Source organism: Paramormyrops kingsleyae, chromosome 14, assembly GCF_048594095.1.
Source record: "Paramormyrops kingsleyae isolate MSU_618 chromosome 14, PKINGS_0.4, whole genome shotgun sequence".
In the NCBI taxonomy this organism is placed as follows: Eukaryota; Metazoa; Chordata; class Actinopteri; order Osteoglossiformes; family Mormyridae; genus Paramormyrops; species Paramormyrops kingsleyae.
Window position 1 is genome coordinate 27,550,530 of NC_132810.1, and position 25,989 is coordinate 27,576,518.

Genomic DNA, 25,989 nt, shown 5'->3' on the forward strand with positions numbered 1-25,989 from the left:
CCGAGGCGCCCCCTGCTGGCCTCGTGTCGGCAGCGCCCGCAGAGGCGCCCCATGCTGGCCACGTGACGGCAGCGCCCGCCGAGGCTCTCCCGTCCTGCCCGTCCCGCCTGCGGCTCTGGCTGCCCCGCCTGCGGCTCTGGCTGCCCCGCCTGCGGCTACGTCCACGGCTCTGGCTGCCCCGCCTGCGGCCACACCGGCTGCCTCTTTAGAGGCCCTGACTCCTGTCCGCCCAGCACTGACCTCCCTCACCCTTGCCCCGGCGAGGTCAACAGCCCCCAGGACCCCGCCTTTCAGTGTCCCGCAAGGGACGGGGACACAGGCGTCGGGCCCGGGTCCCGCCCACCCTGCCCCCTGGCTTGCCCGTTCAGCCCCTGGCTGTGGCTCGGTGGCTGCCTGCGGGTCCTCCGGCTCGGGGTCGGTGGTCTCTGGCGGGTCCCCCCCTGGTTCCTCGGTCCCGCCTCCGGCTCCGTGTCGGCCGCCTCCGGGCCCCCCTGCTCCGGCTGGGTGTCGAACGGCACCTTCCCCGGCTCCGGCTGCGCCTCCGCCTGCCGCGGCTTCCCCCTCCTGCCTGCCTGCACCGGTGTTCCCTCCTGCTCCCTCCGTGTCCCCTCCGTCACTCCCTCGTCCCATTCCCTTGGCCCCTGGGTGGTCCCCTCCTGCTCCCTCCTCCCTCTCGCCTGCGGCCCCTCCGGCCGCTGCCCGTCGCCCACCTGGGCTCCCTCGTGCTCCCCTTTGTCCCCCTTCCGTTCCTGTCTGGTCTTCCCTCTCTGCTCCTCCTCCTTTCATCCCGCCTGTGTCTGTTCCTCGTCCCTCTGGTCCTCCTCTGTTCACTCCTGGCCCCTTCGTGTCGCCTGTGGGTGTTCCCTCTGTGTTCCCCTTCTCTGTTTGCCTGTCTGCGTTTCCTGTTCTTTGTCGTGTCTTGTCTTTCTTTTCGTCCTTGTTCCTGTTCTGTGTCTCTGTCATGTTCCCGGTCCTTTGTTGATGGGTTTTGGTTTTTGTCTTCCGGGTCCTGTTCCCCGGTCTCGTCTTGTCCGTCACCTCCTCTCGGGCGCGCCCGGTATGCGCGCCTTTGGGGGGGGGGTTATGTCACGCCCCGCTCCGTCCGCTCCTAATGTGTGCCACACCCACCTCATTACCTCCTGTTTCTCCCTGATTGTTCTCACCTGTGGCTCGTTACCCGTAGCTTGTCTGTTGTATTTAGTCCTCGTCTGAGTCAGTCTTCCCCAGACTTGTCATTGATGTTACCCTTCGTTCTTCCCCGTCTTGTGAATCCTGCCCGAATAAACCCCGTTTACCCTTCTTCCTGGCTCCGTTTCCCTGCTTCCTGGATCGCCTCCCCAGCGAACGTGACATCTGTCAAAGTTTTAAAATATGTTTTTGATGCTTGATGCTGCTTACTATAGTTCCTACTCCCCGGATGGTTTTTCGCAATGAGCTGCGTGAACGACTAAGTTAGTGTGTTAAGAAGCTTGGACACACATCGCGGTCCTATACTTTCACGTTGTAGCAAAATACAACTAAATGCGTCTTTTAAGTTATTTACTCGTTTTGATTACCTATCCGTTGGTGAAATTAGCTAAATGTTGCTATGGTTTTTCGTGATGAGCTGCATGAACAACTGTACGCTCATTTTAACAAGGATTACCAGCGTTACTCCTTGATTCTTGTTGTCGAAAATGTTTAGGGCATTTTATTATTCAAATTGGCAGAAAAGTGCTTCATTACTTCATTATTCAAAACGTCATGGTTAAGGGAACTTATTTGAAATAGCATTCGCTCTGTTTGTTGCTACCGTTTTGAAATGGTGTGTCTTACGAATCATTATTCTTTGTTTGATGCATGGTTTCGTGTAAACATCGGCGACGGTTTATGACTACACCATATGTCTAATAGCCTGGGGGCGGATGATTCTACCCCTTGTTTAATAACTTGTGAACGGATGATCAGTAGAGTTGTGACGTTCGCGAACGAACCGATTCTTTTGAATGGCTCATAAACATGAACGATGGGAGCCGAGTCGCGGCTGGAGGGGAGCCGTTCTTTCTGTCGTTCTTTTTTTCCTATGCGTGTTTCACACAGATGCACACAAATTAGCTCCTCCGCGAGACAGAACAGTTATAGGGGGAGGGGCGCACCCAGCGCAGGGGTGCTACTGCCTAACAGCATGATGATAGTTGTGCACGCATCCTTCAGTGTTTGTAGTAAAAGCTGTTTTGCACAGAAATTCATTGCAGCCGGCTTTGTTTTTGATGTTTATTTGTGAGTAGGTATTGTATGAATAACATAAGTCAACGTAGCTTTACACATACACACACTTTGTACGAAAGGTAAATCCAAAATAGTGATGTCACTGTCTAAGTAGAGGGATGTTGTGCAACCATATGGAATATAGTACACACATGACAAATGAGGTAATAATCAATATTTCAGAATAATTCAAACTCAGATATTGGTGTGTGATATCTGAGTTTAAATTATTTGACTACAAATCTCACCTCATCATTCCTCCCAGTGATTATTTCCAGGATAAACTGAGATGCCCCCAAGCTGGCTTCTTAAAACTGACTAAATATTTAAAAAGAGCCAAAAGAGCCGTTCTTTTGAACGGCTCTTTGAAAGGAACGGATCGCCAAGATCCGGATCCCCTCAAAGAGCCATGAATCCCATCACTAATGATCAGTCTATCTCAAAGACAGTGGCCTGTTTGATTCTACCCCCATGTTTCCTCCGGCAGGTGCGAACTTCCGTGCATGGCCGCTGTGATATGCTTGACAGACACGTTTGATGTTTTTAGCCCTTAAAAATAATATTCCCATGGCATTATTCTAACACAGTATGTTGCTAAATACCGCTCACCAGTTCCTACAGCTATTAAATGTATTTAAATAAAATCGGGGCATCTTGTTTAAAATAAAACTAACAAAATACAAGTAAATGCATCTAGGTCGCCATTTGAACGTGTGTCTGCGTCAGGGCGCATGCGCAAGCTTCGGATTCCCCCACCATTCTTCATTTGTCGCGCTAGTTTCGAACAGGCCGGTAGCACACGGTCGAGCTGCGGGGCTAAAATGTTTGCTGGTTAAATGTTTTCTTCAACCTAACAATGGTAAATATTGCTAAAAGTTTTTCTTCTTCTTCTTTAAACATGTTCGTTAAATGTAAAGGGTTTAAGTGCTTTCTTCTTTTAAAAACTTGGTTAAAATATTTGTGCTTGTTTAAAACTCAGCATTTGCTCTTGTTTCGCTCGGGTATGCCTCTACTTAAATATTGTCTCTAGTTAAAAGTTTGGGACTTTGTCGTTTGTGCTTAAAATATGGTGTTTCGCTCGGGCATGTCTCTACTTGTTTAAATTCCATCTGCTTTTCTTTCTTTCTTTTTAAACGTAACACTAAAGTTTTTCTTGCTTAAAACATTTTGGGGCTTTCTTCTTTTAAAATACGCCGGGCGCTTGTGCCCACTGCGGACGGACGGACGGAATCCCGCAGGACGTGTATGCCCTAGCTTACGTTCATCCTGCTATATGTTTTATTAATCCTTAAAATGTAATTAAAAATAACACATTAATAAAATAAATGTAATGTATTTTTATTCTATTAAAGTTTAACGACAACCCTTATCTCCCCAAACCATACGGCCCCCTATAAGCAATACGTGGCATAAGCATGTATGATACCATTTGGCCAAAACCCCCCCCCCCCATCGACCAATCAGATCAAAGGATACGCCCACATCCGCTTATGACGTCACAGATGGGGGAGAGCTTTAAGTGCTAAAAGTTAGATGAGTGCAATATGAAGTGCAATGCTCCGGCAGATATGGCTATGGCAGCATAAGTAGGAGGGAGAGGCAGGTGGGAATGCAGGCATGGGGAGTCCCTGAAATGTCAGCACTCCAATCCCACAAGCAATTGTGAAGCTAGAGTGACAGCACTGTCAATTCAGTTTATCCAAAGCCAATGGCACCGATCCCCACCCAGCTCTACACCTCACACTATAGGTTTAACTGGGAGTGAGAAGCTAGCTAGAGCTAGAACTAGTGTCCCTATAAGCTAAACTAAATAGGTGTGTTTTTAGTCTAGACTTGAATATTGAAAGTGAGCCTGAAACCCGCACATCCAGTGGAAGACCGTTCCACAGCTGAGGAGCTCTATAGCACAAATGCTGGAAAGGTTAATGCTGGTTATGATAGAAAGGTTTTAGAATACACAGTGCATCACAGCTTGCCGTGTATGGGGCTGAATAGCCGCAGACCAGTCAGAGTGCTCATGCTGACCTTTGTCCACTGCTGAAAGCACCTACAATGGGCATATGAGTATCAGAATTGGACCATGGAGCAATGGAACATGGCCTGGTCTGATGAGTCAAATTTTCTGTTACATCATGTGGACAAATGAGTGCGTGTGTGTTGTTTACCTGGGGAAGAGATGGCAGCAAAATGCACTATGGGAAACGTTGGCAGCATGATGCTCTGGGCAATGTTCTGCTGGGAAACTTTGGGTCCTGGCATTCATGTGGATGCTACTTTGACATGTACCACATACCTATACATTACTGCAGACCAAGTATACCCCTTCATGGCAACAGTATTTTCAGATGTCTCTTTCAGCAGTATAATGCACCCTGCCACACTGCAAAAAATGTTCAGGAATGGTTTGAGGAACATGAAAAAAGACTTCAAGATATTGACTTGGCCTCCAAATTACACAGATCGAACATCTGTGGGTTGTGTACAACAAACAAGTCCGATCCATGGTGGTCCCACTTCACAACTTATAGTACTTAAAGGGTCTGCTGCTAACATCTTGGTGCCAGATACCATAGGACACCTTCACCTTCATGCCTCTATGGGTCAGAGCTGTTCTGGTGGCACAAGGGATACCTACACAATACTAGGTGGTTTGATATTTTAACAGCGGAGAAAACCAGATTTCGCCAGCACAAGGTGCAAAAAGTTTGTCCTAACTCATTTAATTATTGAGAGGGATGTTTGGGATGTAACATGCAATGAACCAATCGGAATGGGATGTAACCTCACTTTTAAAAGGCAGCGGCGCATGATTTATGATATATTGCTATTACAATTGCGCATTTGCCCGGCAAGCCAGATTGCTTTTCACTTGAAGAAATGGACATGCTCGTGCGTGAGGTGAAAATGCGCGAGCACATTGTCTACTGGAGCACCACTGTTCCACCAAGCCTTTTGAGGTGAAGCAGGTGTGAGTTGAGGTAGCAGCAGAGTGTGTCCTCATTTTCTGGTGTCATTAAATCACCCAATCAGTGCCGAAAGCAGTGTCATGATGTCAGAAGACAGGGAAAACAGAAGCTCACTGCCAAACAACTGGGAACGGGGACACCCAGCCATTTAAAAAACACCACTCCTAGAGCGGAAAGCGGGCGCAAAATCTAGCTACAGTATTTTGATGGCAGTCACGCATGGCATGAAAATGAGTAATGTACTGGTATGAAAGGAGCAAAATCACTTTGCGTTGTGCTTCGCGGCAATGGAAAATATGGCCCCAAGACTCTGAATAGGTCTTTTTGTTTTTGTCTTGATATGCATTTTTTTTCTCAAGCATAATGTTTGGTAATTTGTGGATCATTCAACGTCATTTCTATGGAGAGGATTAGTTTCCTCAATGTTATTCTTATGATGTTAGCAAGTGCAATAGATGCCTGTTAGTTAGTAGTGACCCATATATAGTTGTCACTTCCATAGGCATGCAGCATGTGCTTATTTCTTTATTTTAATATTTTGAGAGAAGCAATACATTATTAACAAACTGAGAAAAACTCATTAGAATAAAATGTACGAAATACAAAAGCTATTTTTTCTGACTTTGGTAGGCACTAAAACAGACAACGTTAATGTTAAAAATACAATCATCCGGACCTCTTCACTTCCTGTACATGTTACTGTGAGACATGTTTTCATTTTGTCATTATGGGTTAGATTAACGAACAAAAATGTCAGTTTTATCTATTTCAAATTTAATCTACAAAGCAATAACGTGCAGAGCATCAATGGGTCTGAATGCTATCTGAATTCACTGGCTATAACAGGTTAACACACATGTAGGTTGGAATGAGCACCATTTGTACATTAGTTTTAATTTAGATTTTTAAGAAAAAATCAGTTTCAGAAAATGGATGAATGGATCTCCTTCTCTTTGATCTTTCACTTACATTACATTTTTGTTAGCGAGCTGTTGCTCCCAAAGTAAGGATACTTTAATACAGGGGTGGCTAATCTTATCCACAAAGGGATGGTGCGGGTTTTCGCTGCAACTCCCTAATTAGGTTACTAATTAAAGGACTGATTGGCTGAAGAGTCCTCACACCTGGGTTTGAACAGCTGACCTAAAGGTTATCCCAAAAACCTGCATACACACCGGCCCTTTGGGGATAAGATTGGCCACCGCTGCTTTAATAAGACATTAAACAATGACTACCTTTAGAGCAATAACAGAATATTCTGAATAAGACACTATCATGCAAACAGATTTTTCATTACCTCAAGCATTAACTGGAATAAGACATAGACTATTCTCCAATCTTATTCGCATTATGCAGACATGTAAACTCCTTATTCACAAAACACATCCCATTTTTTGCAGTATTTTACAACACATATAGCATTTGCCAACTGCTTAAGAACATGCGCTGTGTCATCTATTGCTGCTGCATTTACTGGCATGTTTGCCCATAAAATTAACAAATCAGAATGTAAAATTGAGCTGGAGTAGAAAATACTCAAAATGGTTTGTGGTAGGTTGGGTAGTCAAATTCTAGAGGGAAAATCTAGGTGCGTAGGGAACGTATCGTGGGTGTGCCAATAGGCATGGAAACAAGAATATGAACAGAATACTCCATAAATAACTCATGTAAACACCACAATCAAAAAATTGACTTTATTCTTAAGTCAATGTTCAGAATATTGATGCCTATGTAAACATAGTAAATGACAGCCATTCCTACAGTACATGAAGAATGTTTTCCTCTGAATATGTAAGAGATCCTACTGAAACCCTACCTACCCTGCTTTCATTTTTGTCACTTTGTGAAAATCACTGCTTCCATGCAATTCATATCAGTGTTTGCACCTGAAAAATAAATTAAAAAGAGATATTACACAAAATAATTTACACACACATTGCTTAACCCTTTAAATACACACTGAGCCATTAACTACATTCATTTAGTTTATGCTGGCACTTCACAAGGCTTATGCTTATCCGTCTCCAATCAGGAGAACTACAATGAACAGTACCTTTTCCGATTTCACAAATAGCATTCAAAGACAATAAAAGTGTGTCTTACACATAAACTACTGTTAGCTATACAGTCCTCAGAAACCTTACACTGTCCTGCTACACCACAATGACATTACAACACAAATAAGAGTTGATTTGGCCAGTGTCTTACGCATAAACTACTGTTAGCCATACAGTTCTCAGAAACCTTACACTGTCCTGCTACACCACAATGACATTACAACACAAATAAGAGTTGATTTGGCCAGTGTCTTACACATAAACTACTGTTGGCCATACAGTCCTCAGAAACCTTACACTGTCCTGCTACACCACAATGACGTTACACACAAATAAGAGTTGATTTGGCCAGTGTCTTACACATAAATTACTGTTAGCCATACAGTTCTCAAAAACCTTACACTGTCCTGCTACACCAGGCACGTGCAGAGGGGGGGGCGGAGGGTGCTTGAGCACCCGCCCCTTTCCTCCAGGATGCCTCAAGTGCCCTTTTCTTGGGTTTTTTTTTTGTTTTTTTTTTATGTGTATGTGCGTACGGAGCCCTGTCTTTGCCCCTCAACAATAAAATGTAACTATTAATCTCAATTTTGCTAAATCAAAGGATATGGCTTGCATCAGTCACATGACTGCCATTAACCAATGCTCGCCCTTGAGGGCAGAGCGCGCTCATTACGAGCCGGGTACGAGCTCGCAAAGTGCACGCGCATTTTCTGCAGGCTGGGTGGTGCGGAGCTGGAGGAGAAGCAGGCAAATTAATTGGAAGGTGCAGACTGCAACAAAACAGTAAATAGGGTGTACAGCGCACACTATAGTCTATAACAACAAATGAATTGAAATAAATGAGCGTGCTGTTTGTGCAACAGCATGACAAACATTACCTGTCCTTTTATGAACTGCACAAGTAGTGGTGGTCATTAACTGCTAGCTAACTGGGTAAGGGTGTTACAAGGGGGTCTGTAGCTCTGTCCAACGTTTTAGGGAACATGTTTTGTTTTAAGTAAGTTACAGGACTTTTCCCTTCTTTTCTGGAGGGCTTTTATTTCACTAAAAACGATCTAATATGGATATCCACATAATTCCATATTAGATTCGTCATGAATGTGAGTTGTTATTCAGCCTGGTCTATCTTTTTTAACTTTGAGCACCCGCCCCTTTAAACGTCTCTGCACGGCCCTGTGCTACACCACTGGATGGGATCTGGCCCTCTGCCTCATAAGCTCCTTCACTGCACTACAGTCATATTTACACATCATGAAATAATTTAATAGGACTATTGAATTGACTATTTGAAATGTTCATGTAAAAACTATGTACTGTATGTAAAAGAAAAATTCTAACAAATGAAATTATTTAGGCTAAATATGTTTTTTGTCACAACATTCTTTGACATTATTTTTACAGGCATCAATGTGCTAATGATACGCAATCAGGTATTAAGTCTAAACTACTCCGAACGATTATCACGTTCATGGGCATCACCACCATTAAATCTGTCCCCCTCACATTTCATAATTATTAGTTTGGACCTCCCCACATTTAACATAAAATATTAGTTAAATGCCAGCGTGTCCCCCCCACATTCAAAATGCTTCTGACGCCCCTGATCACGTTTTATCATGATGCATTTCCTGATTCCTATATGACTGACAAACTACAAACACGTGCTGTCTACAAAATATACAAGAAAATATGTATTATTATCAAATAACATTGGGCTTATTGTGATATTGCCCTAAACGTGCATGTACTGTAAACAACTTTTATACTCACTATGCGTATCCCGGTGCCGTACACAGACCAGATAGAGCGCACAACCTATTAAAGCAGCATATATAGCCCGATTTAGCTGCTTTTTAACCATAACTTTATCTACATTATGTTTGGTCTAGCAAAAAGCAGCTATCGACGTGCATAAACTGAGGGATACAGCCTTAGCAGGCTGCGCGTGCTCCCACCGACGACAATCATTTCAATTGTTTTTTTTTTCTCTATTACGATTTTAGAAACCTGGAAACGCTCTTATAACTGTTTTGATAAATCAGGTTATGCTACCTGGAGTACAGGCAACGCCAGCGCGAGCAGCCGCAGCTCCCCGAGCTTCCCCACTCAGCGCCTTAAATTACTGTGTACTGAAACCAAGCTAATCACAGTCGAGAAAACACTAATTTGTTGTTTTACTAAAGCACTAAATTAATCGATTACCTGTGTCAGCACTATCTGAAACGTATTTTATGAATATCATTCAATTGACCTCCTCAATATGTTCCTAAGCTAATACAGCTAAATGAGTACTGGTATAGGCTTATTAAAGAAAATGATATCCTTTAGTAAATAATAAAAAACTGTCAATATAATTTAGCTTAGTTTAATCGTATACACATGATATTGAAAACTTACCTTTGTCACGTCACACAGCCATGCAGGTCCGGCGCCAGCGGAAAACAAGTTGGGGGGCAATTGAAATGCAGAGAGGGGGCGGCGATTTATCTCCCAAAATATGCACACTGTACGATTGTTAGTTCTACATGATAATAACTGTTTGATCGCACACACAAACACGCTACTGTTTAACAAACCCTAAATGTACGTTCCAAACACCATGGCACAGCAGCGATGTTTAACATTAAACATAAAGCAAGTGGGCGCATCCCAGCAAACAGCAAGTCGTCCTTAGGTCGTCCATAGGACGTCCTCTTTTGGTCCGGATCTTGTCCTCAAAGGACGTCCTTAGGACATCCTGATGGAACATTAATATAAGATACTTTTACTTCAGAAAAAAATATTTATTTAAAATGCTATTCTGGAAGCTGTCACAACAACTTGCTTTTGAATGATTTCTTTAATTGTTCATAGTAACACGGTCGTCCTTAGGTCGTCCTCAGGATGTCCTCTTTTGGTCCGGAAATCGTCCTCAAAGGACGAGTTCTGGACATCCTGATGGAACATTAATAAAAGGAAGTACTTCAGATAAAATTATTTATTTAAAATGCTATTCCTGGAAACTGTCACAACAACTTGCTTTTGAAGGATTTCTTTATTGTTCATAGTAACACGGTCGTCCTTAGGTCGTCCTCAGGACATCCCCAAAAAAGGGACGTATTGCGGATGACCTAAAGACGTCCTCTGGATGTCCCTTGTTTGCTGGGATATTTCTCGATCAAGCCAACACACCAAAACATTTAAAAAGTAAACCATACCTCAATAACGTTTTTCGGAACTGTGCTATAAGCCCAGGCAAACTCTTTGTTCTGTTTCAAAGTGTAATCAAACAAAGACAGAAAAAGTCCACTTCTCGCATATCGGTTATCAACCGAATCGATGGATCCCCTCAATGGCAATTCGTTTGAGACAAGGAATTCAATAATGTCTACAATGGCAGATTCGAGAGATTAACCAGAGTTGAAATCTCACTGTCTGTAGAACATTGCAACTGTCTCTCTTTCCAAAAAGCCACGCATGTTTGATGTTCTTTACTATTGGCATGTCTGTTAATTAGTGGTGGGCGGATCGATCCAAGTATCGATAATATCGATAATAATGTTGGTATTGATATTGATCGATACCAGTTTAATGAGATCGATACTTCAGTTTCAATTTTTCTCCCGAATGCACTGCGGCTAGCTGTCTGTGTTCGCGCTGCTGCTCTCAAATGCCGCTACCGGCTGTAGCGGCGCCAGCTAGCAAACAGGCGCGGGCACACGCACACGCACTGGCACACAGACTATAATATTTATAATAAAGTACAGTGGTACCTCTGTTCTCGAACTTAATCCGTTCCGGACTCCGGATCGAATCCTAAAAAGTTCGAATTCTGATCGAATTTTCCCCATAAGAAATAATGGAAAACCAATTGGTTCCCGGCCCCAAAAAATTACACATAAATATGTTTTTTTTTAGCATTTAAACACAAAATGAACAGGATAAAACAAGAAGAGCATATACTGTACTAAACACATCTAAACACATCTATCAAAACAGTAATTTGTAAAGTAAGAAAATAAATGTATCCAAACAATGTGTAAAGTTAAAAAAAAAAACAATGTGTCCTGCCCCGTTCGTCCGCTCCTTCCGTGTGCCACGCCACCTTATTAACCCCGTGTGGAATCCCCGCATGATCAGCTGTTTTTGGTTGTTGTCATTAGTCCTCTGTTTTTAGTCCACGTTTCAATTTGTTTCCCCAGTCTGGTCATTGTATTGTCCGTCTGCGTTTTGCCTGCCTTACCTGTAATTAAACCCTGTATTCCCCGACACCCTGATGTCTGCGCCTTTGTCTCCGTTTCCTCCCCGCTTGGCATGACAATATTATTATAATTAAATGTATTAATGGTTTATTATCAATATTAAAATAATGAATAATAAATCTTTATTTTTAAATGTATTTTATTATATAATAATAATTACTATTACTGTCTATCATTGTCTAAATGTATTTTTACTGTCTAAATATCTGTATTCAGCTAGTGTAGACATGCACGATGCTATCACAGCGAATGCGAGGCTGAGACTGAAGCGTTACCCTTCCGCTGAGAGACGTGTCGCGTGACTCATTTCCCCACGCGTACAAGTTATCTTAGTTCAGTGTTCACTGTTCGACTTCTGAGATTCAGATCGAGTTCTAGGTAATTTTTTTTTCAAACTGGTTGGTTCAACTTTTAAGAAATTCAAATTCTAATGAGTTCGAGAACCGAGGTACCACTGTATACACACACACACACACATATTTGCACAGATACATACCCATAAATTGAGAAATGGATGAAACTAATAATTTTGCTGTGGTCTCATTTTTTTCCAGAGCTGTGTGTGTGTTTCTGTGGTCCAGGTATACCTTGCGCTGTGGGGACCAGATGTCCCCACATCGTGATAAAAACCTGTTATTTTGATGTTGTAGGGACCATGTTTCCGGTCCCCATAAGAATAACCTCAGTTTTATAAAAATCGGTGACTGTAATCAAAAAATTAAAAATGCCGGGAGAGTTGTACTTTGTTTGGATAGTTATGGTTAAAGTTAGGGCTGGGTAGGGGTTATGGTCGTCATTTTTGAATCTTGGTTTTTCTAATAGAAAAGAATGGTCGGTCCCCACAAAGATGCAACTACAGGTCTGTGTGTGTGTATGTGTGTGTGTGTGTGGATTAGATTTGTGTTTCATTGGCCCCCACAACGTCGTGGGGACCATTTTTCAGGTCCCCACAAAAATCTGTGAATGCAATCAAAAAAGTAAAAATGCCAGAAGTCTTGAATTTTGTTTGCTTATTTATGCTTAAGGCTAGGGCTGGGCATGGCTGGGCTGTGTTTATGTGTGCATGGTGGTGTGCATATATATGTATGTGTTTATGTACAGTATATACATACACAGTAAGTCCAATACAGTGCAGAATCACATTTGTATTTGGTTTTGCATTATGAATTATTCTCTTAATGATGATGTAATGTATCATAGCAGGCAGAGGTGAAAAGAATGAATATCCTCATCACCTGAATGTGAAGTTAAGTTTATGCCAGCTTCAGTTTCTGTATTATTGTTTTATTGTACAGTAATGGCATGGCGCCTCAGTGGTTAGCACTGTTGCCTTACAAATCTGGAACCAGGGTTTCAAACTGCAGCCTGGTTCCGTATGTGTGGAGTTTGCATGTTCTTGCAGGTTTCCCCCTGTAGTCCAATTGATTATATTATTCTACCAATTATTTAGAATAGTAATTAAGTAATTGTTTATGTATAATATAATATAACATAATATAATATAAATATTACAATTGCACTCAAGGCTGGAACCAACCAACCATTGCAGGGTGCACATTCACTCACACATACGATGAATTTAGACACTCCAGATAACTTAGGGCTCAATTCTCCCATCAGGCACACAAGTCAAAAAAGCACTTAAAAAATTGTATGTTTTTTGAGTTATGGATATTCCCAAACTCGGGTTTGGGAGGAGTTTGGTGAGGCCATGGAAAACGACTTCTGGACGGCTTTGAGGCGATTCTGGTCCACCATCCAGCGGCTCCAGGCGGGAAAGTGGTGCAACATCAACACTGTTTATGGTGGGGATGGGGTGCTGCTGACCTCAACCCGGGACGTTTTGGGTCGGTGGGGGGAGTACTTCGAAGACCTCCTCAATCCCACCGACACGCCTTCCAATGAGGAAGCAGAGTATGGGGACTTGGGTGTGGACTCCCCTATCTCTGGGGCGGAGGTCACTGAGGTGGTCAAAAAGCTCCTCGGTGGCCGAGCCCCGGGGGTGGATGAGATCCGCCCGGAGTTCCTTAAGGCTCTGGATGCTGTGGGGCTGTCCTGGTTGACACGCAACTGCAGCATCGCGTGGACATCGGGGGTAGTGCCTCTGGACTGGCAGACTGGGGTGGTGGGCCCCCTTTTTAAGAAGGGGGACCAGAGGGTGTGCTCCAACTATAGGGGATCACACTCCTCAGCCTCCCTGGTAAGGTCTATTCGGGGGTTCTGGAGAGGAGGGTCCACCGGATTGTCGAACCTCGGATTCAGGAGGAGCAGTGTGGTTTTCGCCCCGGCCGTGGAACAGTGGACCAGCTCTATACTCTCCGCAGGGTTCTGGAGGGTTCATGGGAATTTGTCCAACCAGTCTACATGTGTTTTGTGGACTTGGAGAAGGCATTCGACCGTGTCCCTCGGGGAGTCCTGTGGGGGGTGCTCCCGGAGTATGGGGTGCCGGGCTTCCTTTTAAGGGCTGTTCGGTCCCTGTTTGACCGGTGCCAGAGTCTGGTCCGCATGGGCGGCAATAAGTCGGACTTGTCTCCGGTGAGGGTTGGACTCCGTCAGGGCTGCCCTTTGTCACCGATTCAGTTCATAGTTTTTATGGACAGAATTTCTAGGCGCAGCCAGGGCGTTGAGGGTGTCCGGTTTGGTGACCTCAGGATTAGGTCTCTGCTTTTTGCAGATAATGTGGTCCTGTTGGCCTCATCGGACCGTGACCTAAAGCTCTCGCTGGGACAGTTCGCAGCCGAGTGTGAAGCGGCTGGGATGAGAATCAGCACCTCCAAATCCGAGACCATGGTCCTCAGCCGGAAAAGGGTAGAATGCTCTCTCCAGGTCGGGGATGGGGTCCTTCCCCAAGTGGAGGAGTTTAAGTATCTTGGGGTCTTGTTCACGAGTGGGGGGATGATGGAGCAGGAGATCGACAGGCAGATCGGTGTGGCGTCCGCAGTGATGCGGGCGCTGCATCGGTCTGTCATGGTAAAGAAGGAGCTGAACCAAAAGGCAAAGCTCTCGATTTACCAGTCGATCTACGTTCCTACCCTCACCTATGGTCACGAGCTGTGGGTAGTGACCGAAAGAACGAGATCGCGAGTGCAAGCGGCCGAAATGAGTTTCCTCCGCAGGGTGGCTGGGCTCTCCCTTAAAGATAGGGTAAGGAGCTCGGTTATTCGGGAGGGACTCAGAGTAGAGCCACTGCACCTCCACATTGAGAGGAGTCAAATGAGGTGGTCCCTGCTGAGACTGCTGCCCCCACGACCCGACCTCGGATAAGCGGGAGATAATGGATGGATGGATGGATATTCTTCCCTCATCAGTGCAGTCACGCCCACTGTGTGTAACCCAAAAAAGAAAATGTGACTGTCCAAGAAGTCTAATTAATTGATCAAGCAGGAAAAGGGGGTTATGCCCTTAGTGAATTTGGCAACAAGCACACGGAACATGGACTCTTTAATTTACATTGTGAACCTAATTGAAATCAACAGAAGCTGCTGGTAGACTACTACACATATTTTTGGTCATTCTCACAGACATGATAATCCATTGACAGACCATTACAATATTTGAATTTTGTGCAGAGCAATTGAAATTACCTTAACTTTATTCCAGCCTTCAGGGAATACTTATGGTTCTGGCACCAGCAGCACATGCTTTGGTATGTTAGAAAATTACTCCAACAATTACTTGACAGATCTTTTTCAAACTTTGCATAGACATTATGTGGGTGAGTAACTAAAACCAATTAAATGCAGATCACCCGAAAATTGAAGCAACACCACATAGTGATAGTGAAAAAAGCGCACAACTCAAAAACCATGTTTTGGATCTTTTTGATTTGTAGTGTATATTGAACATGTCAATGTAGTCATGCAGTTAAGTCTTTTGGAAAAGATAAGGATTACAGTTTGCACCCATCCTGTATATTGTGTCATCGCTTCATATTGAAAAATACTATGGTGTCTGGTGTTGAACCAATATGGGGTGCAATTTGTGTCGTAGTTTTTGGTGGCACAATCGTGAGCTTGTTTTAGTATTTTAAACTAAAGCTTGATTTACTGTAGTGTGAGCAGTGATAGAGCATTGTAAAAACAACTTAAGCTTGTGGGTTCAAACCCCAGGGAGTGCATAAAATTTTTGCCATTCTTTTTGACTTTTTGGACAAAAGCATCATTTAAATGTAAATGAGTTAAAATGTGCACATGAAAAAATAACTGCCTGTGGCCAAGGGCGTAACTTTAGCTGGAACATTGGGGGGGTCGAGGTCTCCACCCATTACTGGGGAAACATGATTATTGGGGGGGTTATATTGGCTGGATCTGATTATTGGGGGGGGGGGGGGGGGTCATGACCCCCCTAACCCCCCTGGAAATTACACCCATACCTGTGGCCCATCCAGGGCTCCATCAGTTCCATTAGTGTATCTGCTATAGTTCTTGCTGTTATGTCACAGAAAATGACAGAGCTGTACTTTTAAGGGATATTTTTTTTAAATTAAATATGCATTTTTAAATCTTGGTTTAATCCTGGTTATGCTGGAAGAAGGCTACACGGCAGGTTTCTCCCAAGCTCAAAGTTTGTAAGACAGCAGTACAAGATGAAACATAAGATACTGGGGACAACCAATAACCAGCCAAGTAGAGAGCAAAAGCCTCTTTTTAATGGCAGAGATGACCTACAACTTATCCAACAGTTCCATGAATCAGAGGATGACATCAGGTGAATTTGAAAAGGAATGGGAAAAAGTAAGCGCAGGTGTGAAGTACACTGCTAGAACAGTTCGCATCAGGCTCCTAGAAGCAAAACTAAAGTTCCATAAAGCATTGCAGGAGCCTTTCATTAATGAGACACAGAGAAGCACCAGGCTGCAGTTTGCAAAAAACAATATGTATATTATTCACAGACGCACACCCATACATTGAAAAATGCTGAGGTCTCTTAATAAAAAAAATATTATGTTAATTTCAACTAATAAATATTAATATTTATTAATAAACACAAATTTTTGTATGCTTTCACTTTTTATTTGGATCCTCCTCCTCAATGCTCTGTCTTCCTTCCTCCATATTGCCAAGTAATGGAGAAGGGAAATTTTAATCAGTACTTTTTTTAAATTGATTGATTGAGTTTAATCAAGTAAATGCCCAGTTTAGAGTGTCCTGTTATGGGTTGGTGTTTCTGGGTTAGCCTCTGGACCGCCATCAACCATAGGATAAGCAGGTATGGAAGATAGATGAATGCACAGTGATGCTGAATTATTTGTTTCATTTTGGGAAGTTAAAATCATAGTATCGCTTTTATCTGTTATAGGTTCTTATGTAGATTAGCTTTTTAAAGAGAATTTTCAGTGCAGATAATTTCTCTTTTTGCGTGTTCCTGTTTCATCCTTGCTCCATTAATGAGTTCTGTCCTTTAAACCTCTCAGAGGTTTATGACTTGAAGAATATTGTGTCAATGAAAAAGTGGTGAGCAATGAGCATATTGTGATATATCAATACATGTAGAATACTCATGTTTTACTGTGCCTTTCAGTGGAAGCTTCTTGAAGAGCACCTGGAGCAGGGTATGGAGATCACGCAGTATGAGCAGCTACCTAAGCAGCATCCGCACCTGGAGTGCTCGATCGCTCAATTGCCGGAGAATGGTGACAGGAACCGTTTTCAGGACATTCTGCCTTATGATGACACGCGTGTTGAGTTGGTACCAACCAAAGAAAACAACACAGGCTATATCAATGCCTCTCATATCAAGGTAAATCTAACCTGTTGGACAGAAATCTTTTGTGAACTAAGTCTGAAGTTCTTCCATGTATATTTTCATAAATAAAGTCTGTTTAGTACCATAGTTATTTTCTGTCATCTTTTTCCTTTTTTTTAATATCATCATTGTTGTTCTGCCTATCTGGCTATCAGGTCACTGTGGGTGTGGAAGAGAAGAATTACATTGCTTCCCAAGGGCCACTCTCCAGCACTTGTCAGGACTTCTGGCAGATGGTGTGGGAGCAGGGTGTTTCTATCATTGCTATGGTCACTGCTGAAGAGGTACAGATTTTTTCTTGGAATTGATCTCTGTTTTGAGGTCATGGTTTGTCTTTACCACATTTGTAAAAGATGGCCTATTTAAATATCTGTACTATGTACTTACAAATGACTGTAGTTCTGGTAGATTAATTTCCTTGTACATGAGTAATACTGTAAATTGATTAATTGACTATATAGGACCAAGATTCTGTAGTTTAAGAAAAATATGATATGTAATGTTGATATTAATGTATTAAACTGTATTTATCTCCATTTTGACTTACAGGAAGGGGGCAGGGAAAGGAGCTTCCGTTACTGGCCACGTCTGGGATCACGCCACAACTCTGTTACTTACAGCCGCTTCAGAATTACCACACGCTTCCGTACTGACTCTGGCTGCTATGCTACCACAGGTTTGAAGATAAAGCAGCTCTTGACTGGCCAAGAACGGACTGTCTGGCATCTGCAGTACACAGACTGGCCTGACCATGGATGTCCTGAAGACATCAAGGGTTTTTTGTGTGAGTGTTAAATATCTTAATCGGTTAAATAGCAGTTTAAATTCGACTAATGAAAAAAATATTAGCATAAAATTTTGTTATTTAACAATGATATCTTTATCGAAAGATCGTGTCGTTTGGGGTAATTAATTTGTACTGTCATACAATTACATATACTTACATTCTTATCATTCGGTATGGAGTTTTGATGTCTCTTGTTATATTTTCTATTTGTAATATATGTGTAGCTCCACAGCTTAGAAAACTATGCCTGTGAACGGAAGGTAATTTTTTCATATCCTGTGGTTGGTAGAGTGATTTCACCACTGGCTGCCTTAATCCCATATTGCACAGGGGCTGTCTGACCTTGTTTTCTCAAAAAATTTACATTGTTTTGGAAAAATGATTCCATTGAATAAGTAAAATATACAAATAAATAAAATTTATAAATAAGTAAAATTTATATTTCATAAAACCAGAAACATTATAAATAGTCTTAAATTTGTCTTGGAACTTATTTTAGGGCCTGCTTATTTTCTAAATATTTTATTGAAACTTCACTCATTATTATGATGTCGTAAATATACACTGAGGAGCCAAAACATTATAAAATCTTATACATGTGTGTCAATGTCTTGGATATATTTGATGATTCAGTAACATTTGTTACTTGTGGTTGACATGATGAATGCAGAAGAATTGGGCAGTAATAAAGATCTGAGTGACTTTGACAAGGGACAAATCATTATGTCCAGGCAACTGTGTGAGAGCATCTCTGAAATAGCAAAGCTCATGGGGTGCTCATGGTCAGCTGTGGTGAGTATCTATTAAACACGGTCTAAGGAGGTACAAACCATGAATGACTGACGAGGTGTTGGGCAGTGAGATGTTAATAAAGAACATCCTGTCTAGTATGAACCAATAAAAGCATGTTACTGTGGCAGAATAGATGATTTTAATAGGTACTCACCACGGGTGACCATAAGCACCCCACAAGGCTTACCGTTTTGGAGATGGTCTGATGCAGTCTTCTTGCCGCAATGTTTTGGCCATTGTCAGTCACTCAGATCCCTGAATGCTAATATATCCCATATTTTGACAGGCACCATTTTTACCGGATACGCAATTATTATTCACTTTATGTAGAAGTGGTTATAATGTTTTGGCTCATTGGTGTAATTCTACTTCAAAAACTGTCAACATCCTTTGTTTTTCAGCCTATTTAGAAGAGATTCAATCAGTAAGAAGGCATACGAACAACACCACAGATCCAAAGAACCATGCACCAGTTCTGATCCACTGCAGTACTGGGGTGGGACGTACAGGAGTGGTAATTTTGACAGAAGTCATGATCGCTTGTCTGGAACATAATGAGGTATGGCACAAAAATAATATTAAATATAATATTAAAATATATAACATTATTTTAATATAAAATAATATTAAAATAAAATATTACATATGATATTCTGACAATGGAGCCGTCACGGACGCGGTTCAGGCGAGCAGGAAAGCAGACAAGCTGAGCCAGACTGACAGGCAAACTGGGTTTATTGCGCACAGACGGGCAGACAGGTACAGGACCAGGCACCACGTCAGACAACATTAATGACAGATCTTGGTAGACTAACTCAGACGCGGACTAAATACACAAGACAGGCTGAACTGAACAAGCAACAGGTGATCCCAATCAGGAAGTAACATGAGGTAACGAGGGGGGCGTGGCACACACAAGGATTGGACGAGCTGGGCGTAACAGGAGCAAATACATTTTATATTTTTAAAATATTTTTTTTATTATAAAGTCAACATTAAATATTTATTTCACATAATAGATAAAAAACACTGACAACTTACATCAGTTAAATGAGTAAGGGAATATAACTGTCTACTTTAATGAAAGTATTTCCCTGTTTTTTCAGCTGTTGAATGTCCCAACCGCTTTGAACTTGATGCGTCAGCAGCGCATGATGATGGTGCAGACCGTCCTACAGTACACTTTTGTTTACAAGGTTCTTATTCAGTTCCTGAAGAATTCCAGGCTTATATAATTGTGTCTTTACATATTATTATCTTAAGATTGAATTACCTTTACATAGGCTTTTTGCCAAAAATGGGACATGATGCATGTGAATTTGATATTAAGATTGTCATTTCATATACAACCAAACCAGTAATGATTTAGTTGTACTGCCCATCTTAAAATACTGTTGAACATTTTGTTAAGTATTGCTGTTACAAAATTATGGCACTAAATGAAGGGATGTTACATACCACAAAGAACGCAGGTAGATAATAACTGCTGGCCAATAACCCGGGGATGAATATTAATAAGTTATTATGTTTGTCTTTAAAAACCTCAAGCACTTTTTTGACGAATATAGTAAATCCTCCAAACCAATAAGTTTTTCTACTAAGTAAAAATGTTTAGTTTTGTGTTTTTTTCCATTTTTTTTTCTTTGTGTTCATTTATTGAAAGGTGACACAGTTGTCTTTTAAGATTATGGAAATTATTTAAGGATGAATATTATTTACATTTATCTTGAGCGTATTATTATATCTATCGATGACACAAATTTCAGCTGTAGTTATGTTATTATGCTCATTTGAATTTGAATGATAAGTGTTAGATTCCTTCCTATGTATCTACAAAAGAACATTTGGTTTTTCTTCAGGTAATAAAGTGTGTCATTTAAATATCAATACAAATGATGACTGGCTGGAGCTTTATCTGAAGGGGCTTTACCTGGTATTTGTAACATTATGATGAATTCTACATTTATAAAAAAATCAGCAACTTCCAATGGCACCCTTTTAAAGTATCATTTTAATGACCTGGCCTATAAAACTATAAGACTAGTTCATCCTTATCATACATTCAGATGTTTTGATATTGGAATTGTAAAAACAATTGGGCATTTAGATATACACTCACCTAAAGGTTTATTAGGAACACCTGTTCAATTTCTCATTAATGCAATTATCTAACCAACCAATCACATGGCAGTTGCTTCAATGCATTTAAGGGTGTGGTCCTGGTCAAGACAATCTCCTGAACTCCAAACTGAATGTCAGAATGGGAAAGAAAGGTGATTTAAGCAATTTTGAGTGTGGCATGGTTGTTGGTGCCAGACGGGCCGGTCTGAGTATTTCATAATCTGCTCAGTTACTGGGATTTTCACGCACAACCATTTCTAGGGTTTACAAAGAATGGTGTGCAAAGGGAAAAACATCCAGTATGCGGCAGTCCTGTGGGCGAAAATGCCTTGTTGATACTAGAGGTCAGAGGAGAATGATTCAAGCTGATAGAAGAGCAACTTTGACTGAAATAACCACTCGTTACAACCGAGGTATGCAGCAAAGCATTTGTGAAGCCACAACACGCAGACTGGAAAAATGTTGCCTGGTCTGATGAGTCTCGATTTCTGTTGAGACATTCAAATGGTAGAGTCAGAATTTGGCGTAAACAGAATGAGAACATGGATCCATCATGCCTTGTTACCACTGTGCAGGCTGGTGGTGGTGGTGTAATGGTGTGGGGGATGTTTTCTTGGCACACTTTAGGCCCCTTAGTGCCAATTGGGCATCGTTTAAATGCCACGGCCTACCTGAGCATTGTTTCTGACCATGTCCATCCCTTTATGACCACCATGTACCCATCCTCTGATGGCTACTTCCAGCAAGATAATGCACCATGTCACAAAGCTCGAATCATTTCAAATTGGTTTCTTGAACATGACAATGAGTTCACTGTACTACAATGGCCTCCACAGTCACCAGATCTCAACCCAATAGAGCATCTTTGGGATGTGGTGGAACGGGAGCTTCGTGCCCTGGATGTGCATCCCACAAATCTCCATCAACTGCAAGATGCTATCCTATCAATATGGGCCAACATTTCTAAAGAATGCTTTCAGCACCTTGTTGAATCAATGCCACGTAGAATTAAGGCAGTTCTGAAGGCGAAAGGGGGTCAAACACCGTATTAGTATGGTGTTCCTAATAATCCTTTAGGTGAGTGTATAGCTTTTTCTCTAAAGAACAAGGGTGAGTTTCCCGAAGCCTTCTTAATGCTACGTCGTTCGTTAGTTCTATCTTTTAACACAGAACTTAAGAACGCCGTAGCGTTAAGAACGCTTCGGGAAACTCACCCCTAATCTGTTCTCAAAAAACACTACTAAGCCAAATTCAGTGACAAATTTGTTACAGACTTCACTGATGGCATCTTTTGATATTCCACAATTCTTTCTCAGTCTTTAAGATCCACTTCTACCCTCCATTTCTTCTATTAGCGTAGCACCTTTTACTGTATCATTTTTTAGCCCAAGCATGACTTTGACTTTGATCTCCACAGTTTGTGTTAGCACAAAACATTTACCCATTAATGCCAATAAAACTAGAATTGGTGCCAGTGAGTTTGCAACAGGTACAGATTAGATGGCTGGAGCAAGTGACAGGGCTTACTGGGGAATATAATGGTGTCTTTTCTGACAGCACCGATTCTTAGCTATTTTAACTATATAGCTACCACAAGACTCTGTAGATGCAATGTCATGTAAATATGGTGCATATACACTTTATAGTAAATTTAACAACAATTATATTAAATTAAAAAAATGCAAAACTAAAGAACGAAGGTAATTTTTCAGAGCAAGTGACAGGAGAATGGATAGTTGCAAGATTATTTTTCATTAGCATGCAAAATCTCTTTAAATTCATGACGCTTAAGTTATTGTCAGAATCTGTCTTTGTCATTTCCATCATGTTTCTGTTTATCTCCCTTATCTCCCCAATGTTCCTAGTGATTCCGAGTCCAGTCTTTAGTTAACTGGTCTATGATTCACACCTGTCCCTTGTTGACTCCTCATCACTGGTGTATATATTTACCTACCCTTGCCCTGTTTCTGTGTTGGTCAATGTGTGTGTTATGCGTTATTCTCCCACATGCTCCTGGAATGTGTAGATGTGGTTCTTGTGTTTCCCTTAGTACTCTCTTCTGTCCAGTTCAATTATTGCTGTGTCTTCCCGCCTTTGTTTTGACCCCATGTGGCCCTTTTGTTTCAGATGTTGTTTGTGTCCTTTTTAAAATAAAGTTCCCTTGATGTCAGAAAACTGCCTTGTGGATTATCTCTCCGTCTCCATGACCAATCGTGACTATAATTGTTTCCATATGTGATTTTTGTGCAGCTGTATCAGTTTATATTCAGTTTGTGTATTCAGAAATAACACAAAAATATGAATTATTTGGAGGCAAAGTTTCATTGGTTAGATCAAATGAATGTTGCCTGCCTGACTGCATTGTGCCAACTGCAAAGTTTGGTGGAGGAAGGATAAAGACATGGCTGGGTGAGTTTGGTGTGGAAGAACTGGCCCACACAGAGCCCTGACTTCAATCCCATCTAACACCTTTGGGATGAATTAGAATGGAGATTGCGAGCCTGGTCTTCACATCCAACATCAATGCGTGACCTCACAAATGCTCTTCTGGATGAATGGGCAAAAATTCCTACAGTCTAAGACCTTGCAGAAAGCCTTCCCAGAAGACTGACAGCTGTTATAGCTGCAAAAGGGGGACCAAGGGAGATGTCATAAATGTTCTTGCAGGTGTAATGGCCATGGGTCCCAATATTTTTGTCCATATAGTGTATAATTATTTGCATAATATTCCAGCATACTGGTGATGTGATTGTCCACAATGAGGACAGAAAAGACCTGGAAGAGTCCAAGTACAGGCATCCCGCTGGGGACAATCCATAATGTGTTTTCTCTGTCACCAAGAAGGACACAGACCAACAGGGAGGTGCCGCGGTCCCGAGTACCTCTCTAAATTCGCAACAGCGAATTGATGGCGAAGAGGGTCAATTCCCCACACTAGTCATATCACTGGCCAGAAGATATTGCCGGGGTGCTTGCACTTGTATCTTCTTTGCAGTGATACGATTGGTGTGTGGAGTTCGGTAGGTCAAAATAGTTTCTACATTAATCTGCTTACTACAAAGTCTGTGGATTATCTTGAGTAACCAGGTCATGATTTGTGTTAAGAGATGTTGCTGTTGAATTTTTCAAACATTTCAAGCACTTCAATCACCATAAAAAGAATGCCATTCACTCCCATTATATTTGAGAGATGCCTGACAATTCTATGGCTGATATCTCCAAAACTAGGTAACTTCCATTAGAAAAATCTAGATGAATAGATAGCACTAACGACCCTCTAAAACTTTATATATATAGTTTTGGGGTGAACTGCCCCTTTAACCTTTCGGGAATGGACGTGATGGGAAAACTGGGAATGAAGGTGGAAGTAGGGGAAGATGGATTTTCAGTGACTTCGGACAGAAGTTTGAAAGAAGCATATGCTGCCTGGTATTCCAGAAGAACAAGAACACTCTGATCAGCTGCACTGTATAGCACGCTTCAGAGGAGGAGGAGATTGGGCACGGCGGTTTGAAGACACAGGGAGGCCATGTGAATCTATTGAACTTACTGCTCTTTATGTTTCTGATGATTATGTTTCTGAAGTCAGCTCCCTCTGTGTTCCTGTCCCCTGGCCAACAGGAGTGGTACAAGTGAGGAACGTTCCCTCATGTATCAAAAGGGTCAGATAGATTAAAAAGACCTAGGGCCATGGGTTCAGGAGTGCACTGACAGAACTGATTGACTAAAAATTGGGGAAAATCAATGGGTCAGTGCAGATGGAGAGGTCCAGAAACAACTGGTTTAATGGGACCTCCAGCCCAGGAAAGCCCTGAATTTGTATGTATATGTACAGTGAGGGAAATAATTATTTGACCACCTTCTTAAGTTGACCCATTAATAAATAAATGAGAAGTCTATAATTTCATTGGTAGGTTTATTTTAACATCAAAAGATAGATTATCAACAGAACAAGTAAGAAAATATCATCATGTAACAGTTACAAACTAATCTGTGATTCATCTCAGGAAATAAGTATTTAATCCCTTGGAACACATGCTTTAGTACTTGGTTGAATAACCATTGTTTGGAAGCACAGCTGTCAAACGTTTCTTTGTAGTTGGTCACCAGGATTGCATGCAGATCATCAGGAATTGTCATCCACTCCTCTTTGCAGACCTCCTTCAAATCTTTAAGGTTTTTAGGCTGTCACTTGGATAGACGAAGCTTGAGTTCCCTCCATAGGTTCTCTATGGGATTAAAGTCCAGAGATTGGCTAGAGCACTCCATGACCTTAATGTGCTTCTTCTTGAATCACTCCTTTGTTGCCTTAGCCGTATGCCTAGGGTTGTTGTCTTGCTGGAAGACCCACCCACAATGCATTTTCCGTGCCCTGTCTGAAGGAAGGAGGTTCTCATCCAAGATTTTACAGTACATTGCCCCATCCATCTTTCCTTTGATGTGGTGCAGCCGTCCTGTACCCTTGCCAGAAAAACACTCTCAAAGCATAATGCTTCCACCTGTTTGATGGTAGGGATGGTGTTCCTGGGGTTATAGTCAGCATTCTTTTTCCTTCAAACACGGCGAGTAGAGTTGATGCCAAACAGCTTGATTTTAGTTTCATCTGTCCACATCACATTCTTTCAAGCCTCATTGGAATTATTCAGGTGTTCACTGGCATACTTCAGACAGGCCTGAACATGGGCCCCTCTTGGACAGGGGTACTTTGCAAGCAATGCAGGATTTAAAATCGTAACGGCATGATGTGTTACTGATGGTTTTCTTGTTGACTGTGGTCCCTGCTGCTTTGAGATCATTAGCAAGCTCCTCCCATGTAGTTCTGGGGTTAGCCCTCACCATTCTTAAGATCATTGATGCCACATGAGATGAGATCTTCTTTGGGGCCCCAGGCTCGACAGTTATTTTGTCTTTCTTCCATTTGTGAATAATTGCAACAACAGTTGTCACTTTCTCACCAAGCTGCTTGCTGATGGTCATGTAGCCCATTCCATATTTGTGAAGGTCGACAGTATTGTCTCTGATGTCCTTAGACA

The 25,989-nt window shown here is 42.0% G+C and overlaps 1 protein-coding gene across 7 annotated transcripts in view; it reads left to right on the plus strand.

Moving 5' to 3' along the window:
• The window catches only part of ptpn21 (protein tyrosine phosphatase non-receptor type 21), a 76,733-nt gene extending 53,599 nt beyond the window's left edge, over positions 1–23,134 (plus strand). For all 7 annotated transcript variants that reach the window (XM_023793862.2, XM_023793864.2, XM_023793861.2 and 4 more), the window contains 5 exons: positions 17,032–17,250; positions 17,412–17,540; positions 17,806–18,040; positions 19,237–19,394; positions 19,942–23,134. In XM_023793862.2, the coding sequence (XP_023649630.2) occupies positions 17,032–17,250; positions 17,412–17,540; positions 17,806–18,040; positions 19,237–19,394; positions 19,942–20,070 (870 nt within the window). In that variant the 3' untranslated portion in view covers positions 20,071–23,134. The remainder of the gene's footprint in view (positions 1–17,031; positions 17,251–17,411; positions 17,541–17,805; positions 18,041–19,236; positions 19,395–19,941) is intronic.
• The last annotated feature ends 2,855 nt before the right edge of the window (positions 23,135–25,989 follow it).